The 18,944-nt window shown below is 38.9% G+C and overlaps 2 protein-coding genes across 2 annotated transcripts; one reads left to right on the forward strand and one right to left on the reverse strand.

Moving 5' to 3' along the window:
* Window positions 1-13,178: 13,178 nt before the first annotated feature.
* On the forward strand, window positions 13,179-15,416 carry LOC104221269 (homologous-pairing protein 2 homolog). Its single transcript, XM_009772293.2, has 6 exons — window positions 13,179-13,295; window positions 13,459-13,484; window positions 14,368-14,635; window positions 14,769-14,839; window positions 14,931-15,119; window positions 15,194-15,416. The coding sequence occupies exons 1-6, from the start codon at window positions 13,268-13,270 to the stop codon at window positions 15,287-15,289; spliced, it is 678 nt and encodes a 225-aa protein (XP_009770595.1). The 5' UTR covers window positions 13,179-13,267; the 3' UTR covers window positions 15,290-15,416.
* Window positions 15,417-15,973: 557 nt separating this feature from the next.
* LOC104221270 (uncharacterized) lies at window positions 15,974-18,415 on the reverse strand. Its single transcript, XM_009772294.2, has 5 exons — window positions 18,009-18,415; window positions 17,653-17,756; window positions 17,383-17,554; window positions 17,172-17,294; window positions 15,974-16,992 (listed from the first exon to the last, which is right to left on the reverse strand). The coding sequence occupies exons 1-5, from the start codon at window positions 18,192-18,194 to the stop codon at window positions 16,165-16,167; spliced, it is 1,413 nt and encodes a 470-aa protein (XP_009770596.1). The 5' UTR covers window positions 18,195-18,415; the 3' UTR covers window positions 15,974-16,164.
* Window positions 18,416-18,944: the final 529 nt, after the last annotated feature.

The following is an 18,944-nucleotide window of genomic DNA, read 5'->3' on the forward strand; positions in this document are numbered from 1 at the left end:
CAAATGGTGAAGTTTGAATATGAAGATCGGGAAATTGTGGTCCACGGAGAAGAAGAACAATCTATTTATCGGGACCCATCCATCCCATATCTTGAAGCAAGGGAAGGGAGTGAGCACACAGTTTATCAGGCTTTCGAAGTGGTGCTAGCAGAGCAGTATGAAGAAGGAAAACCTTGCCCCCAACCTTTCTTGTCCAACGCCTCAATCATGGTTGCTAAAGAAATGATTCGACGGGGATTTAAACCAAGGAAAGGGCTTGGACGAACGCTGCAAGGAATAACTGAGCCCATCACCTTGCCTTCCACTAAGAAACTCTTTGGGATAGGTTTCCAACCCACACCAAAAGATAAAAATTGGGCAAAGAAGAGGAAAAATGAGGGTTGGAAGTTGCCTCGACCATTGCCACATTTATACGAGACTTTCGTCGGAACAAAATACATTGAGGAAAAAGACGACGAGGCCTTTACAGCCGAAGAGATTGAAGAAATATGTGGGGCAATGAGAGAAATGCTTTACGAAACTCACATGGTTCAACCGGGGGAAGGCACAAGCACCACTGAGGTGCTATATGTGGGGCCAAATGTTAAGCTTCAGAATTGGGAGGCCACACCATTCCCAACTAGGCAGGAGTCCGAGTAGACCTGTCCTGCCACCTTTCCTGCATCACGAGTTATCCCAGGGTGTAACTCGGATGTTTTTCTTTAGTTTCCTGTTTTAAATTCCTGGATTATAAACCTTGTTATCTTCCCAATTCCAAGGAATAACATCAGTATTTCATCATTTTTTTCCTTTATTCTCTCTGATTTTTTGCTATTTTTCCTTTATCTTTTCCTTTCAGTTATAATAATGCGGCTTTAAATAATATGACATGCTTGCGGACTTCACGCCCAGATCCAACGAGCTGTTTAATTGTGAAATAATGAACCAAGAACCGGAATATGACGAAGAAGAGACTTTTAGGGAAATAAATCGAGAATTGGAACACTTTGAGAATAAACCTAAGCCGAATTTGAACGACACTGAACCAGTTAATTTGGGAACTCCTGAAGAAATCCGAGAGACCAAAATAAGCATTCACACAGATAAGAAAATGCAAGATGCAATAATTCAACTCCTTTTTGAATTTAGAGATGTGTTTGCTTGGTCATACGATGACATGCCAAGATTAGGTGTTGATCTAGTGGTGCATAAATTGCCAATTTACCCTGATTGTCTTCCAGTTCAACAGAAGCAGAGAAAGTTCAAGACTGATGTCAGCAATAAGATTAAAGAAGAAATCACAAAGCAGTTGAAAACAGGAGTAATCCGGGTAGTCCAGTATACTACGTGGTTGGCTAATGTAGTTCCGGTACCGAAGAAAGATGGGAAGACTCGGGTATGTGTGGATTATCGAGATTTGAATAGGGCGAGTCCCAAAGACAATTTCCCGTTGCCCAACATCCACATCCTTGTTGATAATTGTGCCAAACATGAGATACAGTCTTTCGTAGATTGTTACGCTGAATATCATCAGGTGTTTATGGATGAAGAAGATGCCGAAAAAACTGCCTTCACTACACCTTGGGTTACTTACTGTTATCGGGTTATGCCATTCGGTTTAAAGAATGCCGGGGCAACTTACATGAGAGCCATGACTGCCATTTTTCATGATATGATGCATCAAGAGATAGAGGTGTATGTAGACGACGTGATAGTCAAGTCCAGGACTCATGAAGATCATGTCCAAGACTTGAGGAAATTCTTCGAGAGGCTGAGAAAGTACGACCTGAAGTTGAATCCGGCTAAATGCACCTTCGGAGTCCCATCGGGCAAGCTTTTGGGTTTCATAGTAAGAAGGAGAGGTATCGAGTTGGATCCAACAACGATAAAATCTATCCGAGATCTACCTCCTCCAAGAATGAAGAAATACGTGATGAGTCTATTGGGCAGGTTAAACTATATCAGTCGATTCATTGCCCAGCTAACTAGCACATGTGAGCCCATATTCAAGCTATTGAGGAAGGATGCAACAATCAAATGGACGGTTGAGTGTCAAGAGGCTTTTGACAAGATAAGAGAATATCTTTCAAATCCTCTAGTTTTGGTCCCGCCAGAGCCAGAGAGACCCATGTTCTTGTATCTGACGGTCTTGGAAAATTCTTTCGGTTGTGTCCTCGGGCAACATGACATAACCGGAAAGAAAGAGCAGGCGATCTATTACTTAAGCAAGAAATTCACCAGCTATGAGGCCAAGTACACTTTGTTGGAAAGAACATGTTGTGCTTTGATGTGGGTCGCTCAAAAATTGAGACATTATCTCCAAGCTCATACTACTTACCTCATAACCAGGTTGGATTCGTTGAAGTACATATTCCAGAAACTAATGCCTACTAGCAGACTAGCCAAGTGGCAAATCTTGCTTACTGAATTCGATATAGTCTATGTCACTCGCACGGCAATGAAAGCCCAGGCGTTAGCGGATCATTTGGCTAAGAACCCGGTTGATGAGGAATACCACCATTGAGTACTTATTTTCCAGATGAAGAAATAAACACCATAGAAGTAGTCTCGGAAAACGCTCATGTTTGGAAGATGTTCTTTGATGGGGCCGTAAACGCCAAAGGTGTAGGAATCGGGGCAATCTTGATCTCACCCACTGGTCAGCACTATCCGGCTACAGCTAGGCTTCGTTTCTTTTGCACGAACAATATAGCTGAATATGAAGCCTGCATCATGGGCATGAATATGGCGATCGATCAGGATGTTAAAGATTTGTTGATTATGGGGGATTCTGACCTGATTATCCGGCAAGCCCAAGGTGAATGGAAAACTCAAGATGTCAAGCTTATTCCTTACCGACAACACGTGGAGGATCTCAGCAAGCGATTCAAATCAATAGAGTTCAGGTATATCCCGCGGTGTTACAATGAACTAGCTGATGCACTTGCCACCTTAGCTTCAATATTACCTTACCCAGGCAATGCCCACATCAATCCCTTGGAAATCCAAATCAGGGAAAGACACAGTTACTGTAATGTAATCGAGGCAGGATCATGTACCCAGCCATGGTACCATGATGTTAAGAGGTTCTTGAAGACACAAGAATACCCCGAACATACTACTGGAGATCAAAAGAGAACTATTAGGCGGCATGCGGGTGGTTTCTTTTTGAGCGGCGAGGTATTGTATAAAAGAACCCCGGATCTCAACTTGTTAAGATGTGTTGACGCCGACGAAGCAGGAAGAATCATGCATGAGGTACATGCGGGAGTATGCGGGCCCCATATAAACGGGTATGTTTTAGCAAAGAAAATCCTTCGAGCGGGTTATTACTGGATAACCATGGAAAAGGATTATTTTAGTTTCGTTCGAAAGTGTCATCAGTGTCAGGTGCACGATGATTTGATTCATGCACCCCCCACAGAACTACATCCTATGTCGGCACCGTGGCCTTTTGTCGTTTGGGGTATGGACGTCATTGGTCCGATTGAGCCGAAAGCCTCAAATGGGCACAGATTCATATTAGTCGCTATCGACTACTTCACAAAATGGGTCGAAGCTGTCACTCTCAAATCGGTCACTAAGATACATTCAAATCTTATCTGTCGTTTCGGTATTCCTGCAACTATCATCACAGATAACGCGGCAAACCTGAATAGTCACTTGATGGAGGATGTATGCGAACAGTTCAAAATAACGCATAGGAACTCCACTCCTTATCGGCCCAAGGCCAATGGCGCTGTTGAAGCAGCAAACAAAAACATCAAGAAGATTTTGAGGAAGACGATCCAGAGTTTCAGACAATGGCATGAACAGTTGCCTTTTGCCTTGCTGGGATATCGCACTACAGTACGCACATCAGTAGGGGAAACCCCATACTTGTTGGTTTATGGGACCGAGGCTGTGATACCGGCAGAGGTAGAAATTCCTTCGCTTCGAACCATCGTTGAAGCAGAAATTGAAGATAGCGAGTGGGTTAAGACTCTATTGGAGCAGTTGACTTTGATTGATGAAAAACGAATGGCGGCGGTTTGTCACGGACAATTGTACCAACAAAGGATGGCCCGTGCTTACAACAAAAAAGTGCGACCCAGGAATTTCGAAGTAGGTCAACTGGTATTAAGGCGCATTCTGCCACATCACCAGGAAGCGAAAGGAAAATTTGCTGCTAATTGGAAAGGCCCATACATCATCAGGAAGATATTGCCAAGAGGAGCGTTGTATCTGGGTGATATTGAAGGAAATGATCCTGAAACAGCAGCGAATGCGGATGCAGTCAAAAGGTACTATGTCTGAGTTTACTTCGGTGATGTCTTGGCACATTTGAGATGATGAAGGCTTTTGTTCCCACTATCCAAACACTATCTCTACAAACCCTTTTGAGCTAGTTACATTTCCTTGGCTACCCTCTATGGAATCCAAAAGCATCCGTCAAAAAAAAAAAAAACAAACAAACAAATGATTTGCCTGAACTACGTCTGACTTGATTCCGAAAGGATACGTAGGCAGCCTCTCTCTGGGGTTCAGTCACACCAAAAAATAAAATCCAATTTTCCCTGAAGTTGAAACTGGGGCCCACCAAATGGTTTCGAAGTTGTAATTCCATCCACAATTCTTTTTACCAAAAACCAAGTACAAGTCCTTCGGATCAATTGCCAAAGGCGGGGGAAACCAAGAAATATCATGATTGGAAGCTGATGCATTCTAAAATTAAGAGAAATAAAATGAGAGAGTCTTGTCGGTGAAAACCTTCGGGCACCATGAGGAGACGGGAGTAGAGAAATCGAAAATGAGAGAGCTTGTTTAGTGAAAACTCGCAAAGAGTGTTATCAGGCGACAGTGAGAAGAGAAATGAGAGAGGTCGACTAGCGAAAACCCGCAAAGGGCGCTGTCGGCCGAAAAGATGATTCCACCTCAGAAAGTTCTGGCAAGGTTCCTTGGTTTGGAAACATAGATCTGTTTTGGTTCATGGGGAAATGCAAGTTCATGAGGGTCGGGCATCCAGTCCAAAAAGCATGTCATGTCAATTTAAAGTCAGCATGTGCCTCAGATAAGTCTTTCTTTTCCTGAAAGGGACGCTTCTCTTTTAAATTCGTTTCTCCGTTCTTTGCTTACCTTTCCTTGAATCCCTTTCGTTTTAACCCTAAATTCCAAAATATGTTGGAAAGAAAGGTGACAGGACGGGTTTCACAGAGCTCCATTTAGCAAGAAGTGAAGAAAATACCCCGCTTCAGTGGTGCGTCAGTCCAATCCCGACTGATCATGATGTGGATTGCCTTCAAAGTAAAGACACACACACAAAAAAAATCCCCAACGAGTCTTCCCCAGTAAAAATCCCCAACGAGTCTGCCCCAGTAAAAATCCTCACTGAGTCTGCCTCAGTAAAAATCCCCAAGCGGAATGGGATGGAAGAACCAAAGCCTTACACGGGCGAATCATCACAAAATCCGGAAATGCAAGTCTGATCAGTTTGAAAGGGGGGTCGCCTATGAATCCAATCAATGGCGGAGTTTTCTCAACAGAAATAAGGCCGAGACCAAGCAATTGGAACGATCAAGGCCACCGAACCAACCATCGTTTTCAAACTGACAATTGTTCTTGTTTGGAAAATTGAAACAGGTGCAATCCAAAGCAGCTGTGCAAGAAGCAGGTGCCACCCAAAAGGAAAAGAAATGCGCGAGTGCAAGAAACAACTTTGCAACAAGGAATCAACCCAAAAGGTAAGTTTCCCCAAATTCTCTCCTGCATTTTTACTAAACAAAAATGAAAAAAACAATAAATAATAATTAAAAAAAACAAAAAATAAACAAAAAAAAATGAAAAGAGAAGTAAGAAAAAAATTCAAAAAAAGGGGTTTAGTTTAGAAACCCCAAAATCAATCATTCACCTGTTGCCGACATTAGGGCTCCATTCCCTGAGTTGAGCGTTTTTCCTTTAGCCGACATTAGGGCTCCAATCCCTGAGTTGAGCAATTTTCTTTTAGCCGACATTAGGGCTCCAATCCCTGAGTTGAGCGATTTTCTTTTAGCCAACATTAGGGCTCCAATCCCTGAGTTGAGCGATTTCCTTTTAGCCGACATTAGGGCTCCAATCCCTGAGTTGAGCAATTTTCCTTTAGCCGACATTAGGGCTCCAATCCCTGAGTTGAGCAGTTTTCTTTAGCTGACATTAGGGCTCCAATCCCTGAGTTGAGCGATTCTTCTTTTAGACGACATTAGGGATCCAATCCCTGAGTTGAGCGATTCTCCTTTTAGCCGACATTAGGGCTCCAATCCCTGAGTTGAGCGATTCTTCTTTTAGCCGACATTAGGGCTCCAATCCCTGAGTTGAGCGATTCTTCTTTTAGCCGACATTAGGGCTCCAATCCCTGAGTTGAGCGATTTTCCTTTAGCCGACATTAGGGCTCCAATCCCTGAGTTGAGCAATTTTCTGTTAGCCGATATTAGGGCTCCAATCCCTGAGTCGAGCGGTTTTCCCTTTTAGCCAATATTAGGGCTCCAACCCCTGAATTGAGCGTTTTTCTTACCTTTTGCAAACATTAGGGCTCAAATCCCTGAGTTGCGCCTTTTAGACTTGAGGTTTCCAATCCCCTCATCAATTATGTAGATTTTATGGCAATTAACTCACGAAATTTTCCTAGTGAAACTGGGGAAGAAAATTTTGTTCGTTTGTTTTGTTGTCTCAGCAGGTCTGACCTCGAGGCGCATGGATCGAGATGACCTATGGAGTGAGTCTCAATCCAGAATAAAGAAAGGAAGAAAAGAACAAAAAGAAGATGTTCCCAAATATCGGAGCAAACAAAGTGTGGGTTGCTCAAAATTTGATTAAAATCCCGAGCTCCGCCAATCCCGTCTCACTCAATGCTGCAGAAATAAACAAGCGCCTACAACTTGCGAGCATCAAGATTCGGATCGAAGTCTACAAGCAGAATCAGCTAAGACCCAAGATCAAGTTGCAAAGGAATTATAGATAAGAATCTTGTAACTAGTGGTTGGCAGGCATAAGTAGTTAGTTCAGTTTCAATTTTCTTTAGTTGTAATAAGGAGGTCGGTAAAGTAGTAGCGGCAACAACAACAACAGTAACAGCAAGCATAGCAATCCCATGATAGTCCCAGCTACCAAAACTTCTCGAACTACATTGACCTGATTCCTGTTTAGCCCAGGATATGTAGGAAATCTTTGAAGCAAAGATTCGGTCAAATCTTTCAAAAATGTGCTTCACACGGAGTATTCCAACGGGCAAAAATCGCTCATATCCGCTCACTTTATCTTTGCACGAAAACTCTTCGTGTTTTCGAACAAAGAGGGGCAGCTGTGAGCACGTGATTTTTGTTTACACGACAATTACTCCAAAAGAAATCGAAAAATAGAACAAAGCGTCTTTGTGTACAATTTTTAGATTTTGCGTGGCATTTTTTGGTAGTTATTTGTAGTTTTTGTCGGTGATTGTTTAGTTTTATCAATTAAAAATACAAAAATATATGTCGCGTGTAAATTTAGGATCTTGTTCTACTATTAGGAATTAATTAAATTGTATTTGATTTTGAATGAATAAAAAATCACAAAAATATTATCTTTGGTAATTTTGTCATTTTATCGTTTAAAGGTTGATTTTTGTTTAATTAATATATGATATTGTGTATTAATTATTACTAAAAAATCAATTAATGTCTTGTGATATAATTTTAATTTTATATTTTTTATAATTTATTTTTAGGATTTTTTGTAAACTCGGATTTTAATTAGAAATAGAAAAAGAAAAGAAATGAGTTTAAAATTGGACGAAATCGAATTGGGCCATTTGAATTGGACCCAAAATCAGGCCCAAAGCACTGTTGCCCGGTCTAGATCAGCCAACCTCAGAGAACGTCCAAACTGCGTCGTTTTGATCATGCTTGATCTGGGCCGTTGATGATCAACGGCCAAGATCACGTCTCCATACCCACGCTTTAACCCGACCCGTCTCACCCAGAGACCCACCGGTCTCACTTAACCCATACGGCGTCGTTTCCATTAAGTTGATCAATCCAGGCCATTGATTTTGAATGATCTAACGGCCCAGATCAAATTTCCCCCTAACTATATAAACCCAATCCCTTACCCCCACGCCCCCTAAGCCAGACCCCCTCCCTCATCCTCATCTCTCTCAATTCAGAGATTGAACCAAACACCCCTCAGAACCCTAAGCGTCGCCTCTCCACCCCCTCACCACAAACTCGGCGGCAACGATGCCGGTGACCACCAAATTAACACCCCTAGTGCACCTCGACCCCCTGGACACGGATCTGCAAACCTTTTGGTTCGAATCAACTTACATCGTCTCGAATCTTCAACTTATACCAACCGACCCTAAATGCACACCAGTTACTCCCCTGACCTCCCTCGTGACCAAACCAAGCCTGGTTTGGTTCGAATCTAACCAGAAAAGCTCGGACACCTAATCTGAGCCCTAAGAACCCTAGAAATCCAGAACCTGGGGTTTTGTCCAATTAAACGAAGGATTGGGGTTTTAATAGACCTTAATCGAGGTGTTCTCAGTTGAGAACACTTCGATTAAAGTCCGTTCAACCCCATAAGAAGTCCGATTCAGAGTCCAAGACGGGGTCGTCTAACCTTCAATTTCTTAAGGTAATTTATTTTCCTTGTCAGTTCCATGTTGTTGTCTGTCGATGTCTATTTATGTGTTTAAATGTTAGTTTGAGTTGTTTTCATTTTAGTTCGACTATTCTGTCCACCTCGCCCGGACCTTTTATTTGGTCGAAATTTTCGTCTATTCATTGATGAGTGTATGTGTTTAAACTATATAATCGATTGGAATGAGTTTGATCGATTAATTAGTTTCCAGGGCAATTCTTTGTTTTTGACAGTACAACTTGAATCACTTGTTAATACTGTTCGATTCTGATCATTTGCTATTGATTGTATGTGTTGTAATTCGCGTAGTCGATTCGATATATGTCGTCAATTAGTTTCAGTTTGGAATGTAGTAATCTAACTCATGCTGTTTAATTTTGTTTACTGAGGCATTGTTGAATCAGCTGAGAATTGATTATAACTATTTGTAGTTTGTTAGTTGAATCAAAAATCATCTAAGGATTAGTTATAGCTGCAATTCTTAATGGAGATTTTAAGAGTTAAGAAAGTGGACTGCCAGTTGAGTATGGGTTGAACCATTAGAGTAATCTATAGTGCAAATACACCCTGGATGACATCTTTACAGATGAGAAGTCAGGTGTAGGATGAGTTTAATAATAAAAAGCTGAAAATGCACATGAGAATAGTAGTGGAACCTGCTGTACAGTAGGATATCCACTGCATTTTTGAATTTCAGAAGATTAAAATAGAGGAGAAACTCCATGCCTAGACAATCCTAAGTGGAAATGACAGCCTTTAGGATTTATGTTAAGCCATGGGCAGCCTGCCTATAAAAGAGAGTTCTTCTCTTCTAATGAAGATGAGGTCAGAACCCAAAAAGGGAGGGAGGAAGGAGAAAGCATAGTCAGAGACCAAGAGGTCAAAAACCAGAGGAAAAAGGCAGAACCCAAGAGGAAGGGAACTAAAAAATAGAAAGAGAGAGAAAGAGAACAAAAAGAGGGAGGGACTGATAGATTGAAAGAGAGTTTAGAACAAAAAGAAGCTGAAAATTCTGTTTTTCTTCACCTTTTCTGTTTGAAATCAGCATTAACTGCTTTATTCTATTAAAACTTAGGTTTCTTTCCTTGAGTGTCTGAAAATCAGAAACTTTTTCCACTGTTATTGCGGATCCACCTATTTCTGCCTGTTTTCAACTAAGCCTCCGGAGTCTTTTGGTTTGGATATTGGTATTGTTTTCATTGGTTTATTTCTATTTGTTCACTGGAGTTTATCCTGCCTTGGTGCTACTGCTGCTGTTGACTATAGTTGTCTGCTGAACATCTACTGCTGCTTCCACTGATCTTCATCTCCTCTTTTTGCTTTTCCAAATACCAGGTACACAAAACTGAATACACTGGTACATCTTGTAAGCTACTCGAAACACAAATGCAAGAAATGGGAAAGATTTGAAGTTATAGTTTAGTGTAGTTTGTATTGTCTGCATTTAAACATTCTATACACTGCCTATGTAAACTCTGTCTACACATTAAATCTCATTTGTATGTATGTTGGCTAGTTGCATGAACTAGAATCAGTTGGTGGTCGTTTATGTATAACATGGGCTTTATCCTATAGCAGTTCAAGTTGTAAACTATTTCCCCGTAGGTTTTTAGCTTAAATGGACTGATAGTTAATTGTAACATCCTTCTAGTTCAATTTGGTCGATTAAACAGCATGTTCCAAATATGTATCAGGCTTTATGCGATTACTTAATAGTTCAAACTATTTTAATTAACAATTTGTCTATCTGAATCCATAAAAAATGGGTTTCATTTAGCTACGACTTTCATTTCGGATTTTTAAAGGTCGAACATGTGTAGAGTCATTCAGCCAAGCCCGAAATCTAAATGAGGATGGCACAGGCCCAGCTTTACCTCTCATACATCGGACCTGAGCCCATAATTGTTAATCAACTGCTCTTATTGTATCGTCTTTCAGATTTAACGACTGACTTTCGGAATTCAACTATAATAGCTCGTGAGCATGCAAATGAGTTAGAACTCTTGTTATTTCATTATAGAGACGAACATAATAGAAAAATGTAATCGTTGTAGGTTTATCCTTTCAAAAATAAAAAATGAGACGAGCCTCGCCAAATACAAATGCAAATTGCGGGGCCCTTAATAATTGGTCATAATAAATATTTAGATTTCTTGGGATGGACTGTTTAGTGAATTTCACTGCCTTCCCCAAAGATAATAACGCGTTAGACTCTTTAGGCGCGATTTAATTAAAGTACCTTCTTAAATTCAGGTGCGCATTTATGTGACCCAAATCCAAATCTCAACGGAGTTGGAATGTATTAACAACCACGGGCGCATTGATTGTGACGTGGTTCGAAATGCATTTTCACGATGTTGCAATTCCATAAAAAATAAATAATAACAATAAAGCGGTTTAAACCTAATAAAAGCACACAATCTATAACATGTATTAAAAATCAGATATTTAGCCATTATAACAATTTAAGCGACCGTGCTAGAACCACGAGATTCGGGGGTGCCTAACACATTCCCTCGGGTCAACAGAATTCCTTACTTAGAATTTCTGGTTCGCAGACTTCATTTGGAAAGTCGAAAATTTCCTCGATTTGGGATTCAAGATAAAACCGGTGACTTGGGACACCAAAAGACAAACCTTTCCCAAGTGACGACTCTGAATTAAAGAAATAATCCCATTTCGAATATTGTCACTTAAATTGGAAAAACTCCCTCCTGCATTTACCCTTCGGGGCGGGCGCGCAAAAAGGAGGTGTGACAACTGGTCATTCAAAAATAGTCAGCGTTTACCAACTCAATAAAAAATAGTCATTATTTTGCTGCAACAGAGATCGGTCCAGCATAATATACTGGAGTTCGGTGCACCTGTGTATGAACTCCAGCATATTATGCTGGACCGGGATACTTTGCTGGCTCTAGTATAATATACTGGAGACTGGAGCATCGGTACTCCAAACTCCAGTATATTATGCTGGACCGGTATACTTGCTGGAACTATAGTATATTATACTGGAGTTCTAGTGTACTTATGTTGGAACTTCATCATATTATGTTGGAGTTCCAGCATACTTATCCTGGAACTCCAGTATAATATGCTGGAGTTCAATTATACTTATGCTGGAACTCCAGCATAATATACTGGCATATTTTCCGGGTTTTGAACAGTGTTTTTGCTCAGATTTATCTTTACATGAAAAGTGGCTAAATTTTGATTACTTTTGAAACTGGACTATTTTTGAACAACCAGTTGTAAATCTGACTATTTTTGAATTTCTCCCTCTGAGAGGTTGGGCTGGTCCACAGCGACAAGGTACATGGGCTATTCATTTCCCTTCTTTTCTAGTAGAAATGGCGTGGGGTAGCCACTGTTTAAGCTGGTATTTACTTTTTATCCAGCATTGTTAATGCTTAGCAATAGTAGCCACTAGTTTATTAAAATTAATATGAAAAGACTGAGTTACCCTTTCTTCTATCTCTTTTCCCAAACGAAAATGCAGTGTATTTATACTGTTTCATTTCCGCATCTAAGGTGCGCAATCGTGTATTCGGAACCTCACCTTCACCAATTGATAATGAAGGTCAACGAGAGCACTAAATGGTACGAACTTCTATTAATGCTACTGAATGTTAAATGCCTTTGGTTATAGTTCTTGTTGATAAGCTAAACAAGTATGAAGAACATAAGGGAACGATTACAAAAGCAAAGGGAGAATGGGGAGAGGTTCCAGATTTTAAAAAAAGATTAAGATATAACGTTGTGAAAATAAGAAAAAGAGTGATGAGTAAACAGGAAATGCAATTCCTTCCCAGAAGTTAAGGACATGTAGTCCTGAAGTCCTAAAGTTAAATTCAAAAGTTAAAGACATGGTCCTGAACTTAGAGTTTAAAGTTCAAAAGTTAAGGAAATGTAGTCTTGAAGTCCTAAAGTTAAGTTCAATAGTTAAGGACACAAGTTCTAAAGTTAAGGACAGACAGTCCTTAACTTACAGTTACAAGTTCTAAAGTTAAGGACAAACAGTCATTAACTTACAGTTACAAGTTCAAAAGTTAAGGACAATAGATCCTTAATTTTGATTTCCAAGTTCAAAAGTTAAGGACAGATAGTCCTTAACTTATAGTTACACGTTCAAAAGTTAAGGACAAGCAGTCCTTAACTTACAGTTACAAGTTCAAAAGTTAAGGACAATAGGTCCTTAACTTTGACTTACAAGTTCAAAAGTTAAGGACGCTTGGTCTTGAAGTTTGAGTTCCAAGTTCAAAAGTTAAGGACATGTAGCCTTGAAGTCCTGAACTTAGAGTTCCAAGTTCAAAAGTTAAGGACATGTAGTCCTGAAGTCTATTTTCGTCCGGGCACTTAAAGTTTATTAAAGCAGTGGCTAAAGACTAAAGACATTTTAAACGATGACTTAAAAGTAAATACATGTGTTATTAGTGGTCAAACGTGCACTTACCCGCTTTTCTAAGCCTGGTGATTCTGGCTTGCGAGGTAAGAATCCTCTTTTCGTAATTAATGGTTATTATAATAAGGGGTAATTCCCACACCATTCGTATCCCCTTAGATGGCTCTATGATTTTACCTGGAATTCGAAATAGAGAAAATTCTGCTAGAAGCTTTTTCCCGCGCGAAGGAGCTCTGAGAATTTCCCTAATCAACCATGGCTCCTAAAGCAGATAACACCGAAGGTAAAAATCCTATCCATTTTCCTCTCCTTTAGGTTCCTCTTCACTATTAGCTTTTATCGCCGTTGAATTTTTAGCTGAAAATCGAATTGAATATATTCGTATTTGAAAAATCTCTATTTACAGATCCTAAATTTATCGATTTTTCGTGTTTGAAAATTTACAGGTATCGTGCTCAAATTCGTAAACGAGGTAACACAAACTATTCCGTTTTGCTTCCATTTGTCCTTTTTAATTTATTTTTATATGCGGCTCTTCACCTGCAATGTGTAAATAAAAGTAGTTAGAAAAAAAAGCCTAAGATTTAGATTATTTGTCGTTTATACTGAAATTAGCTAATCGTAGTGTGCTTCAGCGGTATAGGTATTCAATTGGAAACGTTAATTGGAATATTGCGCTTAAAATTAGCAGAGTTATGTAATAAAAATTATCAGGAAAACTATAAAATAATGTTAATGTTTGGATAAAGGAGTGAGAGCTGTTGTTAGTCGAACTAATTAGCTTTTCTTTCCCATTTTATGTGGCCATGTTTGATGCGTACTGAGTTTTAGTGAAAAATGAAGACTTATGAAACTTGTGGTACAAAACATGTAGACATTTTGTGGCTGTAAATCATCTCACTAAGATAAAATGAAAAATTTACAGTTAAATTAATTTTAAATATAGAAATATGTCATTCTTTATGGGATAGACTAAAAAGGAAAGTCTGCAACATAAAGTGGAACAGAGGGAGAAGTATATTTGCATTCTCTGTAAAAATTTCTTTCAAAACTTTAGAGAATGCAAGTGGAAGATATAGATGAATTATAGCTTCACTTGGAGCTTAAATTGTTGTTGCTATGGGTGTGTGCACAATATATTTCCCTTTTTTTACCTAAAAGATTGTCTTGACAGAGGGTACAGCTCATCAATATCTGTGATGTTGTTCTCTTTCTTGTTTGTTTTTCAGGATAGCTGTCATTTGTGCTATCATTCCTAAATCTTGTTATTGCATAGAAACATCCCTGCAAGTTTTTTGTATTTTGAGTTATACAGTCTCTGATTTTCCTTTTTTCCTTCATGGTGTTTAATGTAGCAAAATAGACCATTGAATGTCCAAAATGTGGCAGATTCACTGCAAAAGTTTAACCTTAAAAAGGCTCCAATACAAAAAGTTCTGGATAATCTCTGTGACAGTGGTAAGATATCATTTAAAGAGTATGGCAAGCAGAAAATCTATTTGGCTCGGCAAGATCAATTTGACATCCCGGACAGTGAAGAGCTTAACAAAATGAAGGAAGAAAATGCCAATCTACAAGAAAAGTTGGATGAACAGAAGAAAGCCACCAGTGAGGTTGAAGCAGGTATTCTTAATTGGTACTCTTTTGCTGTTGTCTATGAGTTATTAAGACGAATTTGTGTGAAGTTATTGAATTTGATATCTTCAACTTTGATGATTGAGTGTCTTCACTTGTAAACTATGATGGTGCTTTGCAGAAATTAAGTCTCTGCAGTCAAATTTGACCCTTGAAGAGATACATGCTAAAGAAGCCAAACTGAGAAAAGAGGTAGGATATGAAGAATCTGAGAAACTCTCTAGCATATGGATCTGGTCTCCAGCATAACTTGAAAAATAAACTAACTTCTTTATCGTTTCAGGTTGATGAGATGGAAAAGAAACTAATTAAATTGCGGGGAGGTGTAACCCTGGTAAGTCCAGAAGAAAGAAAAGCCATTGAGGGGTTGTATTCTGAAGCCTTAAATCAGTGGAGAAGGCGAAAAAGGATGTTCAGAGATGTATGGGATGCCATAACTGAGAACTCTCCCAAAAATCCTAAAGAGTTTAAGGTATTAATCAGTTTGTCTTTGTATTGGTGCTTGTTCATTGTCAAGTATACTCCTAATTTTCATGTGCATTTCAGGAGGAACTTGGAATTGAGAATGATGATGATGTTGGTGTGGATTTTCAGTCTTTTGCTGACCTGATGCAAAATGGCAAGAAGCGTGCTAGAGGCTAGTGACTATATTTACATGTTACGCTTTATAGGAATATGCTTGATCAAATGTTCTATGAGTATATATTTGTAGACTTTGAAATTGTGTAGTCTTGGTATTTTCGTAGTTGTTAATCTTCCTTTCTGAGATTTCTGTCGGCTTTACTGTCATTCACTACCTTCCATTATATACATTATTTGACTTGAACTGTAAGTGATCTTAGGTTCAAAACACAACTGAAATGGGATCGGAAGTTTGACAATACAGGACAGACTGAAGAAACTATTAAAATGTACTTAATATATACAGCAATTCTCGGGTACTTTACATCTTCAAGATTGCCATTGAGCTGCCACATTGCTGGGGTAAACTATATCTGTTTAGCCTTAAACAAAAGAAACTCATATTTGTTTGCAATTTTAACTTGCAGTAATTCTCATTTTTTTTTTATTTGTTCATATTTTATTGTGTGTTGTTATTACAGCTCATCTATTATTTAAAGTGGCGATTGAAAAATCTTCCCTATGTGCTTTTCGTGGTCTTCAATTTATCTAGGAGCTTTCTGATGCACCAGCTCATACATTTGCTGAAAGCTAGATGGTGTGATGGACTGAATTACAAGCTCTACCTTCTTTCATAGCAATAACAGCTCATAGCATCAAAATTTTAACCCTCAAGAATCAACAAAGTTTAGATAAGACATCATATAATTTGTCCAGAGCTCATAACTAAATAACCAAAGAAGGAAGCTACATTATATTGTCCAAGCACAAAATATATGCTCAAACTTACAAAATCCCATCAAAAATAAAGAAAATATGAAGCTATAATATATTAACAAAGCACACAATATATACTCCAACTCGCATAATCTCTGCAAACTTTTATTGGCCCTTAGTCACCAGTGATAGTTCCTTCTAGTTCTCACTGATATTGGCGTCTTATTTATGTCTAGGTTTTCTGCACCTTGCTTTGTGAATCCTTCAACTTCCTTTTCATTTCCTGCTTGGTACCCTGGAGAAATTTCATTATCAGTGAAGTACCAAGAGTTTCTGCCGGCCCCTTCGATAGAAACATCCTTGCTGTTTGATTTCTCAGAACCAAAAACTTCACTCTTGGGACTTTTCAACGACGGGATTCTGCTTTTCTTTCCAACATCATCGATTTCATCGAAGATTACACCATGTCCTGGACGTATAACCTCATCATCAAGAATGTCATCTGCTGAATCAGAACTTGAAGCAGAGACTGATCTTTTGAACTGCTCTTTAAACTTCCTCTCTTTGAGTTCTTCCTCCTCATCTCCATCAGGGAGTTGGTTGGCTTCAGAATGAAAACCATAGTTCTGAGTAGGCTGGATTTTCTCAACTACATCCCCAACATTCATCTCCTTATTGTTCTTCTCCTCTCCTGCACGAAACTTGGATTTTAAATCCTCACGATAATCTGATACAGCCCTTGGCTTCTGACTTGGACTATTTGGGTCATCCGGATCACGCGATTCAGACCGAGAGAGTTCCACAGCTGCTCTTGCAGCTGCTGCTGCATAAGCAGCAGATTCAAAAGCTGCTTGAGCTGCATCTGCTACATCTTTATATTTTCTCCCAACTTCATGGTCTCCATCTTGAGGTAAAACTGGTATGCGACCTTCATACCGATATTCTCCTGACTTACTTGATAGATCTCCCTCAGGCTGGTCCTGCCTTTTCACAGTATCCTTCTTCTCCTATTATCAACAGTAAGAAAAATAATCAACTTCTGTGTATTAATTCTTGAGTGAGTTTGAGAATTGTCAAAGACATAAATTAAGCAAAAAATATTATGCCTCTCAAGCCTCTTAAACTTTATGGGATGAGATGGTCACACGAGCGAGAATTTCGTGGACCTGAAATTTCTGGAACATACCTCTGTAGTTTCCAAAACTGCTTCCTCAATTTGCAAGACAATGTTATTCTCTGAAGCAATTTCCTTCAGTACTTTGGTTCTATGTTCTAAGCTAGGCATCCTCGTTGACAGCTTTTGAATCATCTACATTGCATGAAACTTCAAGACATTAGCATGCTGTTTATTTTAGTAGATGTAGTTAGTACCAAATCAGGTGTTCTAATAATATTACCTTAGGATTTACTCCACAATTGTTTCTTAATTCAACAGCACGAGCTGTGAATTCTTTCCCAAACCTTGACGTGAAAATAACACGAAGCTCTTGAAGTTCTGGGAACTCGCCACACCTTGAAGCTGCATAAATCAAGCTCGATATTGCCTCCTTCAATTCCTCAGGACAAACTCTACAGAAAAAAAACATGAAAATCTCAGTAACTGAAGTACTGTACACAAAACAATAGATCAAATGTTGAACGAGAAGCAAAGTAAAAACGCATAGTACTTTTCATGTTCCAGAAGGTTGATCCTTTCTACTAACAGAAGACAATAGCCTTCTACCATGACAAACACATCCAACATGTTCTGTTCCTTGATCACTTGCTCAACCTACAAACACACGAATAATATAAAACAAAACGCAATAATAAAACTAACAAAAGACAACAACAAAACCCAGTTGGATCTCACAGTCTGGGGAGGGTAGTGTGTACGCAAATCGTACCCAGGATGGGGTAGAGAGGTTGTTTTCGAAAAACCTTACAATCAATATCAACAAAACTAACAAAAGGGAAGTAACATATTCAGTCGAACAAGATAACGAGTCTAACAAAATGATCAAAATCATAGTAAGAATGATACCCTCAGAAGAGCTCTTTCATGGTGTCCAAGGTTTAAGAGCTGAACCACATCGGACCGCGCGATCGAGCACCGTGCCTGACGCTGGTTCTTGAGTACAGCAAGCCTAGAAATGGCAAGATTGGCAGTTGCTTTAAATCTAGCAGTCTTGAAGTTTCTTCCTAGTAAGGCATCGAGTTTTTTTCCCATAGCTACTTCCCTTTCACTTCTTTCCTCAGTCTCTCAATAAGAAGTGAGTAGTAAGTAAAAGAAAGAGAAACTCTTGCAAATTTGAACACAAGAATTTGCCTTTCTTTAATGGTTGTTGGGAGAGACTATAAGATAGGAACAAACGAGCCCAGGCTCATTTGCACCTTTTATGATGACGAAGTATGAAAGTTATAGAATGTGGGGAAGATACTATGAATTTTAAAGTAAATGTTGGGGAAAATGTATTTTGTGGAAATATAAAATAACCTTAAAGTAGCGTGTGGGGATTTTTCTTATGAAGGAAGTCTAATAGAAAATGGAAATATAAGAATTTTAAACGCGGTTAAGGGGTGTATATCCTAGAAATTGAGTGATTTTTGCGGCTTTGAAACGGTCCAATTATGTTTTTTTATTAATTTCGTTTTGTTCCCACTAACACAACACAAAAAGAAAGACAGAACAAAAATAAAAAAAGCGAAAAAAATAATTTAATGAATAACAAAGTTTGGAAAAATTTAAAAAGTGGAAAAAGTTTTTTCCTTTACACTTCTTTGAGAGTGGACAATTGCTGGAGATAATGAGCAAAGATAGAAAAGAAATTTAATTACGTGAGTATGTGTTTTGGCTTTTTGTACGACCTGAATTAGTTGGATCAAATAAGAAATTAGAAATCTATATTTCTTTTGTTTCGCACGAAAGCTTACTGCAATAGGAACTAACTCATATTTAGTACTACTTGTAAACATTTAG

This window comes from Nicotiana sylvestris, chromosome 10, assembly GCF_000393655.2.
Source record: "Nicotiana sylvestris chromosome 10, ASM39365v2, whole genome shotgun sequence".
In the NCBI taxonomy this organism is placed as follows: domain Eukaryota; kingdom Viridiplantae; phylum Streptophyta; class Magnoliopsida; order Solanales; family Solanaceae; genus Nicotiana; species Nicotiana sylvestris.

Bases quoted from the DNA above. Each gene is read 5' to 3' on its own strand.
- LOC104221269 (XM_009772293.2), top strand. From the start codon at position 13,268: ATGGCTCCTAAAGCAGATAACACCGAAG. The intron at 14,636-14,768 runs GTATTCTTAATT...GGTGCTTTGCAG, and splicing joins CACCAGTGAGGTTGAAGCAG to AAATTAAGTCTCTGCAGTCA. The intron at 14,840-14,930 runs GTAGGATATGAA...TTATCGTTTCAG, and splicing joins AAGCCAAACTGAGAAAAGAG to GTTGATGAGATGGAAAAGAA.
- LOC104221270 (XM_009772294.2), bottom strand. From the start codon at position 18,194: ATGGGAAAAAAACTCGATGCCTTACTAGGAAGAAACTTCAAGACTGCT. The intron at 17,295-17,382 runs GTAATATTATTA...CATGCAATGTAG, and splicing joins ATTGTGGAGTAAATCCTAAG to ATGATTCAAAAGCTGTCAAC. The intron at 16,993-17,171 runs GTATGTTCCAGA...TGTTGATAATAG, and splicing joins CAGTTTTGGAAACTACAGAG to GAGAAGAAGGATACTGTGAA.